Below are 19,462 nucleotides of genomic sequence, written 5' to 3'. Positions count from 1 at the left end.
TGCCCTCCAGCTGTGTTCCTGACCGCATCAGCCGGGCCATAGTAATTGGAATCGTATCATTCATTTGAGATGCTGTGTAACTTTGTCATGCGCCCTGATAGAAAATCCACCTGTCACACTGTTCACTGATGCAGCGGTTAAAAATGCTCAGTCATGTCAAGCTCTCGGATCCCTTTCAGAGGAGCGGTAGTGAATCTTAATAGACTGAACGGAGCACTACTAATGCTGACTACAAGCTGTAGTGTGTGTATATTAGTGTTGTAGTCAAGACCACCTAAACTGAGACCAAGTTGTGACCAAGACTTTGAGGGGTTGAGATCAAGTCAAGACCAGAGTAGGGCAAAACCAAGTCGAGACCAGGACCAGGGGTGTGGGGAGGGGTGACGGCTGTTAATGGGGGGGTAAAAAATTCAAATTGGCAACGAGTCACGTTATTGGTCTCATTCGAAGCTGGACATTTTACATCCAATCACTGTAACGAAGTTAACAGATAAGACAGTTTAGTGAAATTCCCGCAGTTGTGGTCTTGACTGGTCTTGAAATAAATCCCGAGTCTCTCTCTGAGACCAAGACAAGACCGAGTAAAAATGCAGTCAAATCTGAGGCCTTCAAAAAGTGGTCTTGAGACCGAACTCAAGTCCTACAACACTAGCGTATATGACCAATCAGCCATAACATTATGATCACTGACAGGTGAAGTGAATAACGTTTGATTATTCCATTACAATTGCACCTGTGAAGGGGTGGGGTATTTTTTGGCAGCAAGAGAGCAGTCAGTTCTCAAAGTTGATGTGTTGGAAGCAGGAAAAATAGGCAAGTGTAAGGATCTGAGCGACTTTGACAAGGACCAAATTGTGATGGTTAGATAACTGGGTCTGAGCATCTCCAAAACGGCACATTGTGGGGTGTCCCCGGTATGTAGTGGTTAGTACATACCAAATGTGATCCAAAGAAAGACAACCGTAATAATCAATATTATGGCTGATTTGGTGTATATACAGGTGTTCCTGTCTGTATAGCTTCCTATAATGGACTTTTTTTTTTTTTTTAACTTCCTGCAAAAATGTTGGTCGAGATGCCTGTTTAACAGTATGGTGCTAAAACAGTCAGTCGCCTAAAGATGTTTCAAACTTTGCTGGCTAAGTGTGATTTCCTCACACAGTCAATGTTTTGGCTTTGAATGATCAGGTTGTTGGATAGCTACGGGCTCCAGCAAAATGGGCATAATCCAAATTCAGTTTGCAATCAAATAATGGCTGCCAAAATGTCCATGATGTTCCTGTGACACAGTTGGAGTTCAATCTTTAAATGCAGTTTTTCCCTTTTCACATTTGGGGGTAATCAGACTTGCACTAGAAAACTGTGGGTGAGTTGCATACAAGGGAGAAGTTGCTTTAATAAATTATACATTCTCAGCATTCTACATGTGCTGTATTATTCTTAAGGATGGCCGTGCGGATATTCTCCTGGACTGACAGAGGTGGTCTGTAATTTCAGGAATATTCAACAGTAATGAAATAAAGATGACCTGTAGAGCAGTGTTTCTGAACCAGTGGGCCGCGAAGCGCCATCTAGTGCACCGCAATCCCCCCCCACCCCCCCACCCAAAAAAAAAAAGCAGTTGAAGCCAAATACTAAATAGTTCAGGATGTCAGTGTCCCAAATCCAGTGCAATAAATACATTTGTGGGTAAATTAAGAACAAGCAGACTTTGTTTTTGTCACATTCCTCCTCCTCTGCATTTAACCCATGCATGTGCGCACATACCGAGAGAGAGCGCACGCAGGCAAAATAAATAAATACATTTGTGGGTAAATTGTATGGATCTGTGATGCCTGCTGGAAGAGAAGAGCAGGGAGGATTGAGAATTGAGCGGCTGTGGTTCGTTTATACCCGATACTAAAACTTGTAGCATCCTAGCAGCTATCTCAGACGTGTACAAAAAGCCCAGAAATTCCTCCTTACCCAGGCAAAAACGATACAGGATTTATTGTATCCTGATCCCCAGATCTTTAACCCAGCCACACGTTAAGTTGTACTCCTCCATGCTCTTCCATGTTTTCCAAGCCTGTTTTCTTAATGAGGGTCAGCTAAAGAAACTGGAGACTACGTGGATGAATTTTCTTAGAAAACTTGTACGTAAAGGGTTTGAGCGTATAAATGTACCAGTAAGACACAGTAGGAGTAGTTGTAGAGGGGTACCTGCAACAGATGAAGAGGATGTGGACTGGCGTTATAGATATTCTAACAATGACGTACTCTGCCTCACTCATTCTATGCCAATCCGTAACTTCTACCTATCTCAACACCTAAAGTATATAGCCCACATAACAAGACTACCAAATTCTGCATTACAAAAACAGATCCTGTTCCGCTGTAATAAAAAAACCTTACAGCCGTGGTATATGGAAAGATATGAGGGCCTTACTGGACTATCCAAAGGCAGATGCAGGACAAAAAGCAGTTCATGCTGATGTTGGAGCGACTCCTTGGCACCCAACCCGCTGAAGCAGTGGATGGGGAGATGTGATGATGGTGGTTTTCATCTGTGTAGAACGATGTCTGCAGCACCAGGCAGTTTGAGATGTCTGGGAACTCGATGGATGGATAATTTTCCAACTCTTAAAGAATGAATAAGTTTATTTAAACACGATAAGTTGATCAGCAGAGCTGGTGGGGTCGTGCATATACAGATACAAATAATTACAAATACAAAAGACTAAAAATATACACAATCTTTTAAAAATAAAACCTTTTAATACCTTTTGACTGAGAATGCCCTGCATGCAAGGTTTGGCTTTGGCACATCCATATAGTTTTAAATACAATACCTACATGCAATAATTTTTGTTTTTCTTCTAATTTAATTTAATTCCTGGCGTCCTGTCTTTAACAGGGAGTGATGTTGCATTCCATTAATACACTTGACAATAGATTATTAGTTTCTAATAGAATAGCTGAGCCAAAATAATTGGGGATTTGTTTTATTTAAATGGGCCCCGACAAGTATGAATAGGTGGGCCTCAAAGCAGAAAAGGTTGAGGACTCACAGAATATAGAAAATGTCCTCGCAACTTTTCTTTCTTGAAGCTTATAGAATCAATTGTCCCAATAAATACAAATGAAGGACATGAGCTTCATTGTGTAAACGGAGTACGATTCTAAAACCCTAAAGTCAAATTAAATGTGTAACACTGATGCTGTATTTGGTGCTTGGTTAGACGTTACTCCTACCTTATTACTCGTGGTTGTTTGGTCAGTGCAGTAGAGTGCTATCACTATATGAATCAATAACGTATACACAATATTAAATAACTGACCTTTTTGTTCTTGTTTTGTCCTTCTGTGCTCCATTTCTAGCGAGTAGCTACGTGGTGTTAAAGTGCTCTTTTCTCACTGTTCTTCTGCAGGCTCAGTCTCTCACCCCTCCGGATTACAATCTACGCTGGTCAGGCCTGCTCGTGACCATAGGCGAGGTGCTAGAGAGGAGCCTGCCCAATGTTAGCCGCACCGACTGGCACCAGGCCTTCACTGGCATGTCCCGCAGACAGATGATCTACAGTGCTGCCAAAGCTCTGGCTGGCACATATAAACTGCGGCTGCCCCCCAGGATGGTATAAGATCATCTAAACACCAACTCTGCTCTCAGAACACAGACACTGTCAGAAGATGGCCCTTTATTTTTATTATTTTTTTTTTTGAGCGTCTCTATAGAAAATGAGTCATTCAAGGTCTTGAATTTAATAGTCAGTCGGTTGCCCGAGTTCTGAGCAGGGTTGGTCCATCTTATATGCACACGTATAAAAGCAAGTTGCCAATGTTACAATGGTGGAGTAAGACTTGTAAATGTGTTAGAATTTATTAGGCCCGGACACGTCGGATACAGTTGGAGGTTATCCGTGGGTTTGTAGATATTTTGGAAAAGGAGCAGGGATAGACCAAGCTGAGGTCAACAGTGAAACGTATGGACCTTAAAAACATTAGATCAGGATGTTGGTTAGATTTCAAATTCCAGATACTGTTACCAGTTTCTCAATAACTGAACATGTATGCTATGTACCATGACGAATAGAACTTAAATCTTCAGGAAGAGATGAACTACTAATCGAACAAGTAGTGAGGGAATTGATCCTGATCTGGGTTCTACAGCAGACTATAGCATTGTTTGATGCAGATTATCCAACAATTCTTTTTAGTAGATTATTCAACTACGAATTGTATCATTTATTTTCCAATAACAAGGACCTGAAAGCCAAGTGGCATACTTATTTGTATGATTATCCTGGTAAAATAGTTTCTCAAAGGGCTTGGACTACGTTAAGCCCTGAATGTTTCTAATAGTTGTTTTCAGTCACCTAAACATGTTTGTTTTTAACTTGGTTTTCATAGTTTGCTTTTATACACATGCATTTTTTTGCATTTTGCCAATAGAGTAGAGTACTGGCTACTCTTATAAAAATAGATCTTATAAACTGTCAGTGGGCTTTAACATATGTAGACGTTTGTACTGAGTCTGTTATACAGTCTGTCCATCTTGAATTAATTGATTGAACTCAGGTTTGTATTTAGCCCATTCTAAAGCACAAATTGTGCAGTGTATATAGGGTAAATGTTCATTTTCCGCTACCAAAGGACATGTAAGCTGCTTCGGGGCAATTGCTTTTAAAGAAATGGTTTTCACTTTTCTTAAAGACTCTGAACGTTTGCCTGATTTGCTGCATACAGAAAGCATGGATGTGTTCATTACATCTTGGTAAAAGCCTAAACTTTATTCTGGCCTGAAGGGTGGATAATCTAAATGTTGTGCAAATTGTGTGCTCTAAATACAGTACTTGCATTTTTAAAGTAGACCTATTGCTTCAAATTATAAACTAAAATTAAACTTGATTGAAAATGGTCATGACACATACGGCAACATTTGACATTGACGTTTTATGGGGGGGGGATCTGGGGGTTATTTTTGGCATGTCAGGATGTTTCATTTCTAGTTGCTATTATCTGAAACAACAAACCCGTATTAGTTTTTGAATCTTTAAAGATGAAGCTTGTGAAAATTTGTGAAGGTTATCACCGTTCGTTGTTGAAATTTCCCGTTTCTGTTGATGGTCTAAAACCACTGAGTGATGCAGAAGCCTCTGAAAATCTAAGCAATTCTGTGTGACCTCGGAGATTTTTTTTTTTGAAGAAAGATGAGTAGTTGTGTTCTTCATCAAAGCCAAAATCACTGTCAGACATCAACTATACAGTGTGTAATGTGAGGAAATGAAGGGATCTGAGAGCATGGAATGAAGTGGAAAAATGGGTACTGCCTTTAACGTAATGTCATCGTCATGTCCCCCCCCCCCCCCCCCCCCCCAAAAGACACCTTTTAAATTCTTATCTTTGGACCTACATTAATTGTTCTTCCTAAAAGTGCCTTCTGTCTGCAGAAGATAAAGACATTTTCAGTAAACATGCCTCCTGTGGTTACTTCATTGGATTTTATAGCGGTAAAGATTGCCTTTGCCCATTCGGTCAAAATGTGTTCAGGAGTAGCCTATGCATCAGTGCCAGAGGTCGCAAAAGTACATGCGTTGAATCAGTACTACTTTTCTCAAGTACAAACGTACAGGCTCTGAAATGTCCTCGATGTGTAGAAGTAAAAAGTAGCCCTTTGAAGGATGTTTCTACCAGCGATTTCTATGTAAAGCTAAGTGAACCTTGTGCACTATTAATCTAATCGTGGGGTCGGTGTGTGCGCCAGTGGAAGGAGGCAAACCCACACTTAAAATTAAATAATACTATACATAAGGTGCTCCACTGCAAATATTTTAATTGGCAAGTATTTTGACAATCCACATGCACGTGGTTGATATTGGTTGTGTATAGTGTGCTAACCTTGACAACCCAGCTATATAGAATGGTAACCTATAGCTATCCTTGCCTTACTAGCTGCTCTTTACATGTCTGCGAATGACTTTTCTGAAGAGAATATGGCTAAAGCATTAGGTATTTTAAATTGTGTATGTACGCATTTATTCATTCCATGAAATTGAGTCATACATGAGTTGATGGTGGATGACGTGCATAGCGCCGAGTTGGCTATAAGCATGTATGAGGTGATTGAGTGAGTGGCATAATTGTTTTATATCCATATTCACTGGTTTTTGAGAAACTGAGCATTTGTTTTTTTGCAAATCCAATAAATAACTTTTTTTATACAAGACGTCTGACAAAATCATTTCTGCTTAGAATGTAAACCGGTGAAATGACGGGAGTAATTTGTGAAAAATGCTAAAATAATTCTTGAAAACTTAAACATTCTTACCATCAAATACTTTCTTTCCTTATCTTTGTTTTTTTGAGGTTTTGTTTTTGAGTACAGTTTTTATTTCGTCCTTGGTTGGTTCAGCAGCACCCTCCACCATTTTGTTTTTCTCTACTTGCGGTATATGAGCTGATAGCCTTGTAGGGTTGCCGATCAGTGTGTGCGATTGCTCATATCCAGTGAATGTGGATGGAGTAATACACTAGTATACTACACTACATAGATATTGCACAGTTGTGTGAAGATATGAAGTTTATCTGAATTGAACACAACTCACGTTTTGATTTAAAGTCTGAGGTTGCCAGATTGGGTCAGTGTCTCTTCTGTTATTGTCTCATCCATTTTTGTTTAAATCGGTGCATCAAGTGCATTAAATTAAAGTATAGATGAAAACTAACCATCCTGATTTGAAAATCTAAAGAGTAGAAGGTACAGACTTTGTAAAAAGTTGGTCAGAAAAACGCTCAAGTGCAGATACCTGAAAACTTGAGTACAATAAGTTTTTGTATTCATTACTTCCCACCTTTGATGCAGTGTTGGCTGTAGATTAAAATCACTTTGCTGTCTCGAACACCTCTTTGCACAAATAACACCATTTTCAGGGTGAAATGTTGGCGCTGAGCTGAACAAATCTGATTTTCAGACACAATCAGGTCAAGTACTCTGTAGAGAGATGGTCTGAAGCATCTCTGATAGGAGGCTCTAATCATTTACAATCACCTGCCTAATTAGACAAAAAACGAAACAGATGTTTGTTGGTCAGTAGTATAAATAGTCACCCTCTGGGGGTCAGTACTTGATGAAACAACCTTTGGCTGCACTTGCAGCTAAAAGTCTTCTGGGATATGTCTATCAGCTTTGCATAATAATCCTGCAATTTTTTTGCAAAATTGGGTGGGGCCCCTGATGGAGTCTTGCCACAGATTCTCGTTCTGAGCATTGACTGGGCCATTCTAACACATTCAAATTCATGGTTTTATAAACTACTCCAGTGTAGCTTTGGCATACACTTGGGGTTGTTGTTCTGTTGGAAACTGAACCTCTTCCCCTGACTTTAGTTTCTTCCAGACTGGAGCCAGTTTTCTTCTCCAGGGTTTCCATGGGTCGTGGAATTTCAAGAAGCCTCTTCCAGACATACAGTCGGGCAAAGAAGTATTTGGTCAGCCACCAATTGTGCAAGTTCTCCCACTTAAAAAGATGAGAGAGGCCTGTAATTTTCATCATAGGTATACTTCAACTATGAGAGACAGAATGGGGGGAAAGAATCCAGGAAATCACATTGTAGGATTTTTAACGAATTAATTGGTAAATTCCTCAGTAAAATAAGTATTTGGTCACCTACAAACAAGCAAGATTTCTGGCTCTCACAGACCTGTAACAACTTCTTTAAGAGGCTCCTCTGTCGTCCACTCGTTACCTGTATTAATGGCACATGTTTGAACTCGTTTTCAGTATAAAAGACACCTGTCCACAACCTCAAACAGTCACACTCCAAACTCCACTATGGCCAAGACCAAAGAGCTGTCAAAGGACACCAGAAACAAAATTGTAGACCTGCACCAGGCTGGGAAGACTGAATGTGCAATAGGTAAGCAGTTTGGTGTGAAGAAATCAACTGTGGGAGCAATTATTAGCAAATGGAAGACATACAAGACCACTGATGATCTCCCTCGATCTGGGGCTCCACGCAAGATCTCACCCCGTGGGGTCAAAATGATCACAAGAACGGTGAGCAAAAATCCCAGAACCACACGGGGGGACCTAGTGAATGACCTGCAGAGAGCTGGGACCAAAGTAACAAAGGCTACCATCAGTAATACACTACGCCGCCAGGGACTCAAATCCTGCAGTGCCAGACGTGTCCCCCTGCTTAAGCCAGTACATATCCAGGACCATATGAAGTTTGGTAGAGAGCATTTGGATGATCCAGAAGAGAATTGGGAGAATGTCATATGGTCAGATGAAACCAAAATAGAACTTTTTGGTAAAAACTCAACTTGTCGTGTTTGGAGGAGAAAGAATGCTGAGTTGCATCCAAAGAACACCATACCTACTGTGAAGCATGGGGGTGGAAACATCATGCTTTGGGGCTGTTTTTCTGCAAAGGGACCAGGACGACTGATCCGTGTAAAGGAAAGAATGAATGGGGCCATGTATCGTGAGATTTTGAGTGAAAACCTCCTTCCATCAGCAAGGGCATTGAAGATGAAACATGGCTGGGTCTTTTAGCATGACAATGGTCCCAAACACACCGCCCAGGCAATGAAGGAGTGGCTTCGTAAGAAGCATTTCAAGGTCCTGGAGTGGCCTAGCCAGTCTCCAGATCTCAACCCCATAGAAAATCTTTGGAGGGAGTTGAAAGTCCGTGTTGCCCAGCGACAGCCCCAAAACATCACTGCTCTAGAGGAGATCTGCATGGAGGAATGGGCCAAAATACCAGCAACAGTGTGTGAAAACCTTGTGAAGACTTACAGAAAACATTTGACCTCTGTCATTGCCAACAAATGGTATATAACAAAGTATTGAGATGAACTTTTGTTATTGACCAAATACTTATTTTCCACCATAATTTGCAAATAAATTCTTTAAAAATCAGACAATGTGATTTTCTGGATTTTTTTTTTCTCATTCTGTCTCTCATAGTTGAGGTATACCTATGATGAAAATTACAGGCCTCTCTCATCTTTTTAAGTGGGAGAACTTGCACAATTGGTGACTGACTAAATACTTTTTTGCCCCACTGTAGAATGTCAGGATCATTTTTTGGGCCAAGTCATGGAATTTTGTTTGTAGCATGTTTAAATTTTAGTTGCTATTTATCAAGAAATCTTTTTCATGCAGTTTTTTTTTTTTTTTGTCTGCTCAGCAAAGCAGTGGCTTTTTTCCCCCATTCATTACGTCATGGAAATTCAGGGAATTTGACTTTGAGTGGGAGTCCTGCTTCTAGGATTGCCCTGTATTTGGCTCCATCCATCTCTGACCGGTTTCCCAGCAGCCCCATAACATGATGCTACCACCACCATGCTTCACTGTGGGCATCGTGTTATGGTGGTGAACAGCTTTGGGCCAATGGCAAAAAGTTCTGTTTTGGTCTCATCAAATCAGAGAATCTTTTCTGTACAATTGTTGAGTTTCTAGCATGTCTTTCGGCAAACTCTTCTGAACAGCTTCCCCTATCTGAGCACAGGATCTTGGGAATGTTATGGGTTAATTTATATAGATGCATGATCGATCACCCTAGTTACGTCAATTTCAGTTCTGTGTTGGAACGCTACAGAATATGGGGAATACTTGTGCAAGTCACTGTATGCGGACCTTCCAAACCCCACAACACTTACATTTGTTTCCATGCCCTTTTAAAATCTACTTCACATTTAAAACCCAATCTCAAGTGAACTGGAAAAGCCAGGAAGAACCAGACCTGATAATTGGTTTCTGGTTGAAAAATGTTCTGCTCTTACATGCCTGCTTCTGGCAGGAACGAAGAGATCTTTTAGTGATTATTATTATTGAGAGAGACTCTAAATTCTCTTTTTCTCCCAACACATTGTAATTTCTAATATTTCCCTCTGCGAGACTTTAATGGCGTTATGGCTCTCTTCATAAGGGATTTTTCAGATGTGCTACAGGCTGTGACTAAAATGGTCTGCAGTGCAATAAAAATCTAAAGTGGTGAGCCATTTTTATGAACTGTAGAGATATAATAGTCTCACTATATGAATTGAGAATTGCTCTTATGATGTTTTAGAAAAACCAAATTACTTGGAGCCATCATGTGAGTGACATTTCTAATCATAGTTCTTGCTACTCTTAAAGCCTCTTGGGTAATGTAGATAATGAATGATGTTTAGCTCACACCTCAAAACGTTTGCTCCATTTAGGTCAGTGTTCTAACTGGGACACTCCAGGAGAGGTTTTTTGTTCCCTAGACCCAGCTGTTTTTATGTGGTTTGGAGTCATTCCAACACTGAAATGCAAAAGTCACTTTGGCTTTCTTGCAGATGAGCCGCAGGTTTTTGTTTTGTTTAGTCTGGTCATTTTTACTAATTCTTCACTATCATACTGCCATTAGTTCCTGACCGTAGAAACATATTTGTTGGATGATATTCACATTTATTCACTTGATTGATGTTTTTATCTAAAACAACTTACAACTGAGCCTAATGTTGGGATATAACCAAATACAGTTTCATTATTTGGAATGAGTAGATGTTATGGGTACAAATGTGAGAGTTTTTTTATTTTTCGGAAAGCTTGCCAGGGCATCTTTTTCAAAGTAGAAGTGTGCATTGGGACTAGGATCCTGCTGGACTCTTCCCAAGCAGTAGGATTTTAATTTCATGCCGGTATGAGCAGGCAATCGGATACGAAGCTTGCAGGATGAACAGACCACAGTGCATTTACAGCATTCATTCATCTTTATTTTTAATTAGCTAATAGTTTATTCATTTTGGGGAACTAGAACTAACTAAATTTATTAAAAAATATTGCATGCATGTACAAGCAAAAATAACTACACAAACTGGGGGAGGAACATTCCTGAGTGCATCACTAGTTGAAACCAGTTATGAAATGTCATAATCGTTATTTAAATGTATATACACTCACTGTCCACTTTATTAGGAACACCTGCACGTTCATGCAGTTATCTAATCAGGCAATCATGAGGCAGAAAGATGATGAAAAAAACAAACGTACGCATACAGGTCAAGAGCTTCAGTTAAGGTTTACATCAAACTTCAGAATGAAGGAAAAAGAAAACTTTGTGGCTTTGGCATGGATGTTGGTACCTAATGGGCTGGCTCAAGTTTTTCAGGAACTGCTGATCTTCACACATGACAGTCTCTAGAGTTTATACAGAATAGTACAGTCAATCAATAAACTGAGTGAGCAACAGTTCTGTAGGTGGAAATGCCTTATTGATAAGACAGGTCAGAGGAAAATGATGAGTGGTGGGTTTCCCAAAAGCTTCTTAATTCTAAGAGCATCTTAACTAGGAAAGAGTGCGTTCATTGTGCTGTTCGTTCTACCATTTAATGATCTTTGTGCTGCGATGCTTTTGGGAAACTCAGGCCAGATTGGTTTGAACTGCCAAGAAAAATATAGTAACTTGATTAATCATTCTTTACAACCACGGTGAGCAGAAAAGCATTTCAGCATTCAAAAGAAATAAATCAAACCTTGAGGTGGATGGGCTACAACAGCAGAACATTGGGTTCTTCAGCCAAGAACAGCAATCTGAGGCTGTCATGGGCACAGACTCACCCGAATTAGTCAGTTGAAGATTGGAATTTTTTTTTTTACTCTTCACTAGTCCAATTTCGATTAGTCTGTGCTCATGTTAACTGCATGAATACCTAATAAAGTGGACAGTAAGTGTATTTTGTTAATTTATTACAGGCATGCAGCTTTTTATTCCTTAACTTTCCTTCAACAGACATTTAGCAGATACTCTTATCCAGAGCGACATACAACGTACCCTGAATAGCAGTTAGGTGCCTTGGTCAAGGGCACTTCAGCCATTCCTGCTGGCCCAGGGAATTGAACTAGCAACCTTTTGTTCCCAAAGCTGCTTCTCTAACCAGTAGGCCATGGCTTCTCCCAGACCACATTACGTCCAACTTGACTGTGTATTTATTGGCTATTTGTTTTTAAGTTACTCAGGTTTGGATTAAACCCATTGCGTCTGAGGTATGAGTGATGTAACTGAGGTTGAAGAACTGTCGGACTGTCTGAGCCAGAATTCACACACCGTGCTGGCTTTTCTAGCTCATTTCCTTCTACTGTTTTCCAGTGTTTCCAGGGGCATAATGGGTTAATATTTAATTCCAAAAAAGAAAGAAAAACACGTTCTGGTTTCAGCCTTGTCCATTTAAATTCGGATACAGCTACTGATACAGATGGTGCCACTGCATTACACCTCTATAACACTCACAGACTGGTGGTACTGGAATTTGCAGTAGCCCAAAGACTTAACCACTGAGCCACTTTTGTACGCCAGTTACTGTTTTGGACACATCAAGCAAAACAGAACCACATGTTTACAGGTTTTTACTTCCTGCATGGAACTTTATAAGGATACTTTTAGTGCTGTCTTTGTCCAGACCAGTTTAATCGATAATCAGAGCTGCAATTCCTTTAAACTTACTCATGACTTTATAATAGTGTTTCTGGTCAGTATTCACCTTGATCCACTGTGGAACAAATCATTAATCCAGGATGAGGATGGCTGCATTTCCCTCACCCTTTTTTAATGAGGGATTTGAAATAGCCGAGGCCTTTAAACCTTTGTTAAAGTCCATCCAATTATTTATGCCTTTCCATAAATCTGTCTCAGAGGACTTTGGAAAGTTAGCTACTCTGAGGAGCTGAATAGTCTCCAATTTAGCTAACTCAGCTTTTACTTTTAATTGATTTTCTTTTATATATTTAATTTTTTTTTTAAAAATTGAAAGTTTTATTTGGTGCTGTTCTGCAGTTCCTGCCTGGTCGTAATTAAGCTGGTGTCTTTTACAAGTTTAATTTACTGCCATATATAATTTTGTAAATGTCTACAAATATCCTACCAAGCAGCCATATAAAGTGAAATGAATTATGCACCAAAGCAAATGGAGGTCGTGTCGTTTGTCCACTTGTCGCATTCTTTGCGACCTTTTTTTTTTTTTTTTTTTTAGGAATGTCAAAGAAAACAGAAGGTTATGTTGAAGGGCGGAACGTTAAAGCATGAATATTTGCACACCTTCAGGCGACTCATGTAGTGGCCTAAATTCAGTCAGGATAGAGTACAACAGAATGTTACACACAGGCAGTGTAATATGGTGAGTAGTAACTACAGCACCATTACCATTTAAAACTAATGTCAGAAAAGCGTCACAGATGGCTTAACCCCGTGGAGAAAGGTTCTGGACATTAAGGAAGAAACTGGGCATTCTGGGAGGTTAGACACAGCAGCACAAAGGCATGACGTGACCAGAGATAAACTTGTGCACTACAAAGACCCAGTAGTAAAAGAAAATAGATGAAGCTGAGGGTATCTGAAAATATATAAATGTATGATGAATGTTTTGTGGAAATAAAATGGGGACATTTGGCTTTTAATCACTTCCTTTCCCCTTGAGAAAAATCTGCGTCATTACGCTGTGCAATAAATTCCTCTATTCCTTCTGTAATATCTTTGGAAATCCTAAGGTGATTTTTTTTTTTGCAAGACTGCTTCAAGCAGCTGATTAAAATTTCTAACAAATCTAATCTGTAATATATGTGCTGAGGGTAGTGAATGATCTCTTGATGTACACCAAATCTGCCATAAGATTAAAACCACTGACAGTTGACATGAATAACATTGATTGTCATTACAATGGGTCCTGGCGGGGTGGGATATATACAGTTGTGGTCAGAAGTTTACATACAGTGAAGTGAATGTCATCTTGGATATGAATGTCATGGCAATATTTGGGCTTTAAGTAATTTCTTTGAGCTGTTCTTTTTCTGTGGCAGAGTGTACAGCATACATCTTTAATAAAAAATAAAAAGCCCACTAGAATTTGGTGCACAAGTTTTAATTTTCTTTGGGTTTTCTGAAATCAACACAGGGTCAAAATTGTACATCTCTAATCTCATTATCTCTAGCCGCTTTATGCTGTTCTACAGGGTCACAGGCAAGCTGGAGCCTATCCCAGCTGACTACGGGCGAAGGCAGGGTACACCCTGGACAAGTCGCCAGGTCATCACAGGGCTGACACATAGACACAGACAACCATTCACACTCACATTCACATCTACGGTCAATTTAGAGTCACCAGTTAACCTAACCTGCATGTCTTTGGACTGTGGGGGAAACCGGAGCACCCGGAGGAAACCCACGCGGACACGGGGAGAACATGCAAACTCCGCACAGAAAGGCCCTCGCCGGCCACGGGGCTCGAACCCGGACCTTCTTATTGTAAGGCTTCTTATTGTAAGGCGCTAACCACTATACCACCGTGCCGCCCAAAATTATACATATAAAGTCAAAAATATACATACAGCACACCTGATATTTGGGTAAAATGTCTCTTCGGAAGATTCAACTTGACCAAACGTTTTTGTTTACCATGAACAAGCTTCTGGCAGAATTATGGTTGGATATTTCTTTATCCTCCACAACCAGCTCTGATGCGTGTTTGGGTTCATTGTCCTGTTGTAAGTCCAAAGTCGTGTTCAAGTTTCTGATGGTTTATGCTGAAGAATTCTGAGGTAGTCCTCCTTCATTATTCCATCCACTTTGTGCAATGAACCAGTTCCACTGGCAGCAAATCAGCCCCAGAGCATGATGATCCTACCACCCACCAGCTGGTACAGCGTCCCTCTGTACATGGTGGTCGTTGTGGCCAGACAACTCAATCTTTGTCTCATCTGACCATACAGCTTTCCTCCAGAAAGCTTTTTCTTTGTCTATGTGGTCAACTTCAAACTTTAGTTAAGCTTGAAGGTGTCAATTTTGGAGCAGGGGCTTATTTCTTGGATAGCAGCCTCTTAGTCCATGGTGAGCTGAACTGTAGACAGTGATCCATCAGCTTCCAGTTCATGGCAGGGCTGTGGCATGGTGGTTCCCAGGTTGTTCCTGACCATCCAAACCAATTTCCTTTCAGCTGAGGGTGACAGTTTGGGTTTTCTTGAAGCAAAATGGCTTGGCAAAGTGACTACACCTCACAATAACTTGGATGCAATTGTTTAGAAATGGCTCCAAGAGACATTCCGGAGTTGTGTGTATCTGCGATCCTCTTTCTCAGATCTGCACTGAGCTCCTTGGACTTTCCCATTTTACTGTGTGTTGGTCAATCCAATGAGTGCTGTAAACAAACCCTTTTTATGAAGGCACAGAGAAGCTATCAGCTGAAGTCAATCATGATCACTAACAGGAAGTTAAGAGACCTCAGCCTTGGCAAGATAAGAGATATTTTGGAAGTTTCAGCACCTCTCAATTAATAATCTATGTGAGCATATGTACATTTTTGAACCTGTATGTATAATTTTGACCCTGTGTTGATTTCAGAAAACCCAAAGAAAATTAAAACTTGTGCACCAAATTCTAGTGTTTTTTTAATTAAAGATGTATGCTGTACAATCATTCTGCCACAGAAAAAGAACAGTTCAAAGAAATTACTGAAAGCCCAAATATTGCCATGACATTCATATCCAAGATGACATTCATGTCACTGTATGTAAACTTCTGACCACAACTGTAAGGCATCAAGTGAACAGTCAGTTCTCAAGCTTGATTTGTTGGAAGCTGGAAAAATGGGCAAATGTAAGGAACTGAGTGTCTTTGACAAGTGTCAAATTGTGATGGCTAGACGACTGGGTCAAACATCTCCAAAACAGATCCAAGTTTATTTGTATAGCACTTATAGCAATGGGGCAGCAGGGTGGTGTAGTGGTCAGCACTGTCGCCTCACAGCAAAAAGGTTCTGGGTTTGAACCCAGTGGCCAACAGGGGCCTTTCTGTGTGGAGTTTGCATGCTCTCCCAGTGTTTGTGTGGGCTTGCTCCGGTATCCCCCACAGTCCAAAGACATGCAGGTTAGATTAATTGGTGGCTCTAAATTGGCTGTAGGTGTGAATGGTTGTTTGTCTCTATGTGTCAGCCCTGCAATGACCTGGTGACTTGTCCAGGGTGTACCCTGCCTCTTGCCCATAGTCAGCTGGGATAGGCTCCAGCTTGCCTGTGACCCTGCACAGGATAAGCAGTTACGGATAATGGATGGATGGGCTTTTAACAACAGACATTGTCACAAAGCAGCTTTGCAGAAAATTAAAGACTTTAAACATGAGCTAATTTTATCCCCAATGAACAAGGCTGTGGCGATGGTGGTGAGGAAAAACTCCCTCAGACCACACGAGGAAGAAAACCTTGAGAGGAACCAGACTCAAAAGGGAACCCATCTTCATTTGGGTGATAACAGCTAGCATGATTATAAATAACTTGCTTCTATAACTGTGTCCTGTATAGTCACAAAGTATAACTGTGAAACTAGGAAAATCATTGTAGTTTTAACATGAAGTCTCTTTTGTTGAAGTTATAAACTGTTCATTGATGGAAACTTGAGTGCAAAACTGTTCATGACAACTGCAGTCCTAAAGTTATCATATCAAGTGTAGTCCCCAGCCATAGATACATTACTGTAAGTGCCCAGAGCCATCTCCCAAGTACGACTTTCGACTGTCCATATGGGGCCATCCTCCTCAGGAGTGATATGAGACTCCAGCCAGACATAGGGCATCAGGATGGATCAGGCAGGTCTGAAGAGCAAAAGAGGTCAGCACCCCTGGTGTCTCAGGATCAACATGTAACTCGAGAGAGAGACAGACTCACCTGATGAGTAAGAACAGTATACATTTTGCACTGAGTGCAAGCAGGGACTCTGGCAAGACTAACTATGACAGTATAACTAAAAGGGAGAGCCAGAGGGTAACACGGTCATGAGGGAGACTGGAGACTTAAAGCAGCCAGCCACTACACTGTCAATAAACAAGACCTTGTGAGGTGTTCCTGGTATACAGTTAATACCTACCAAAAGTGGTCCAAGAAAGGACAACCAGTGAACCGATGATAGGGTCATGGGTACCCAAGGCTCATTGATTCACATGGGGAGCAAAGGCTAGCACAATTCACAATCACTGCTCATTATGGTACATCCTATTTAAATAAAGTTGGAAGATTTGGTCAGCAAAGAGGTCTTTTAAACGCAGTGTTTCTGAAACAAAAAGAAATGGAACACAGATACATCAAATGGCTGAACAACAATCGTGCTTTAATGGTAAGAATCCTCACCCAGAGGCTCAGTTTATTAATGTGCATCACTTCTAACAGTTTAAAAACTGAAGTTTTAAAGAAAACACACATTAAATGAGATGCTAAACAGAATAGTAGGATTGACAGGCCTGAGAGAAAGAAAGCTGTCCATCCCAAGGGCAAACTGCAGCATGTTTAAGTCTGCAGGAAAATCAATTAATAGAACATCAGCTGCACAGTGCGTAGTATTGCTATCTCACAGCTCCAAGGTCCCTGGTTTGATCCTTTGCTCAGGTTACTGTCTGTGTGGAGTTTTGTATGTTCTCCACCTGTTTGTGTGGGTTATCTCCATGTTCTCCATTTACTGTCTAAAATCATGCCCCAGTGTGTGATGGACTGATGTCCCATCTAAGGTGTAGTCCCAGGATCATTCATGGGCTTGAATATGATAAAACACTTCCTGAAGATAAATGAATGTCTGAATGTAACATCAGCACAGTGCTATAGTGGTTAGCACTGTCGCCTCACAGCAAGAAGGTTCTGGGTTCGAGCCCAGCGGCTGATGAGGGCCTTTCTGTGTGGAGTTTGCATGTTCTCCCTGTGTCTGTGTGGGTTTCCCTCACAGTCCAAAGACATGCAGGTTAGCCTAATTGATGGCTCTAAATTGACGGTGAGTGTGAATGGTTGTTTGTCTCTATGTGTCAGCCCTGTGATGACCTGGCGACTTGTCCAGGGTGTACCCCACCTCTCGCCCATAGTCAGCTGGGATAGGCTCCAGCTTGCCTGCGACCCTGCACAGGATAAGCAATGATGAATGAATGTAACATCTTCTCCACTGGATATCTGCAGAAGTGCTTGTTAATGATGCTTGCCAACCCCTCCTACCCAGGACGCCACCTGTTCCCAAAACTTTCCCCAATAAGTGAAAAATGAACAGCATGTACAAACGATATTCCTCCCCCCCCAGCAGAAGAAATACATTAGAATAGCATGCTACAACTAACATGCTTCCTAAAATAGGCTAGAAATAGGATGAGTTACCTTTAAAGAAGAAGAATGGGTCTATTTCAGAGCCTGGCTTTGTCTCACTCGATTGTAGTCAAGCTTAAGTTTGCCTGCAGATTCAAAGACACAGCCACCCATTCTCAAGTACATGTTTTCTCTACTGCAGTAAATGAGACCACAGGGGCATTATTGAAAGAATTGTGGTTGGCAGATGGAGTTTGCCTCATATTCTCCGGTCTATCACTGAAATCCCTAAAGTGTGAGCTGTGTGATTCGACTGACTGAAAGAGAAGCCCAGGCTCCAGGTTAGACTTTGGTTCTCTGAAGGAACGAGTCCCTTTCAGTCAGCTTAGTGAAAGTCAAACTGAAAACTCTCTCTGAAATTTCCTATGGTTATTTTATTGACATCTCATTTCCTTTCATGTCTTGCTCACAGATAAACAATTCTTGCTGTACATGAATAGTGCAGATGCTGGGTAGAAACATTATCTCATCTCATCTCATTATCTCTAGCCGCTTTATCCTGTTCTACAGGGTCGCAGGCAAGCTGGAGCCTATCCCAGCTGACTACGGGCGAAAGGCGGGGTACACCCTGGACAAGTCGCCAGGTCATCACAGGGCTGACACATAGACACAGACAACCATTCACACTCACATTCACACCTACGGTCAATTTAGAGTCACCAGTTAACCTAACCTGCATGTCTTTGGACTGTGGGGGAAACCGGAGCACCCGGAGGAAACCCACGCGGACAACATGCAAACTCTGCACAGAAAGGCCCTCGCCGGGCACGGGGCTCGAACCCGGACCTTCTTGCTGTGAGGCGACAGCGCTAACCACTACACCACCGTGCCACCCAACATTATTATTATTATTTTATTTTTATTTATATTGGAATTCATTTTGTGTGACTATTTCATAGTGCAATTAAGCTTTACTTTGAATGCCAGAAATGTGACATGATGAATAATATAGATTAGGGCTGCAAGGTAGCTAGTAACAAAATACGTTGGCGTTAATGTCATATATTTAAGCAACTCTGTAATAGTAACCTCGATGACATGAGTCAGATGATGTGGTAAGTGAATTTAATCTGAACGTATAATTTAAATGATAAGACTAAGCTAGCTAATGCTTTGGCTAGATGTTTTATTTTCCCACATTTTTGTGTGACTTTGTTTCTGCAGATGGTGAAAAAAAGTGTTATTGAATTCCAAGGATTTATTTATTTATTTATTTATTTTACCGTTAGTAAGCCTACATATAGGCAAAATGCTTCACTTGGTTAAATATGGATATGAGTGATTCCACGCTTATGGGTACTGAAATGGGGACATGAACTTATTTTTAAAAATTCACCTAAAACCATTTCTTTTT

The 19,462-nt window shown here is 40.8% G+C and overlaps 1 protein-coding gene across 1 annotated transcript in view; it reads left to right on the top strand.

Annotated features, from left to right (window-relative positions):
• Positions 1 to 6,203, top strand: part of prrc1 (proline-rich coiled-coil 1) — a 53,619-nt gene extending 47,416 nt beyond the window's left edge. The window contains exon 9 of the mRNA XM_060909693.1: positions 3,411 to 6,203. Within this exon, the coding sequence (XP_060765676.1) occupies positions 3,411 to 3,620 (210 nt within the window). The 3' untranslated portion in view covers positions 3,621 to 6,203. The remainder of the gene's footprint in view (positions 1 to 3,410) is intronic.
• The last annotated feature ends 13,259 nt before the right edge of the window (positions 6,204 to 19,462 follow it).

The sequence above is a fragment of the Neoarius graeffei genome, chromosome 25 (genome assembly GCF_027579695.1).
Source record: "Neoarius graeffei isolate fNeoGra1 chromosome 25, fNeoGra1.pri, whole genome shotgun sequence".
NCBI lineage: Eukaryota > Metazoa > Chordata > Actinopteri > Siluriformes > Ariidae > Neoarius > Neoarius graeffei.
Note: the sequence above shows the minus strand (reverse complement) of the source record. Positions and strands in the feature narration are given on the sequence as shown.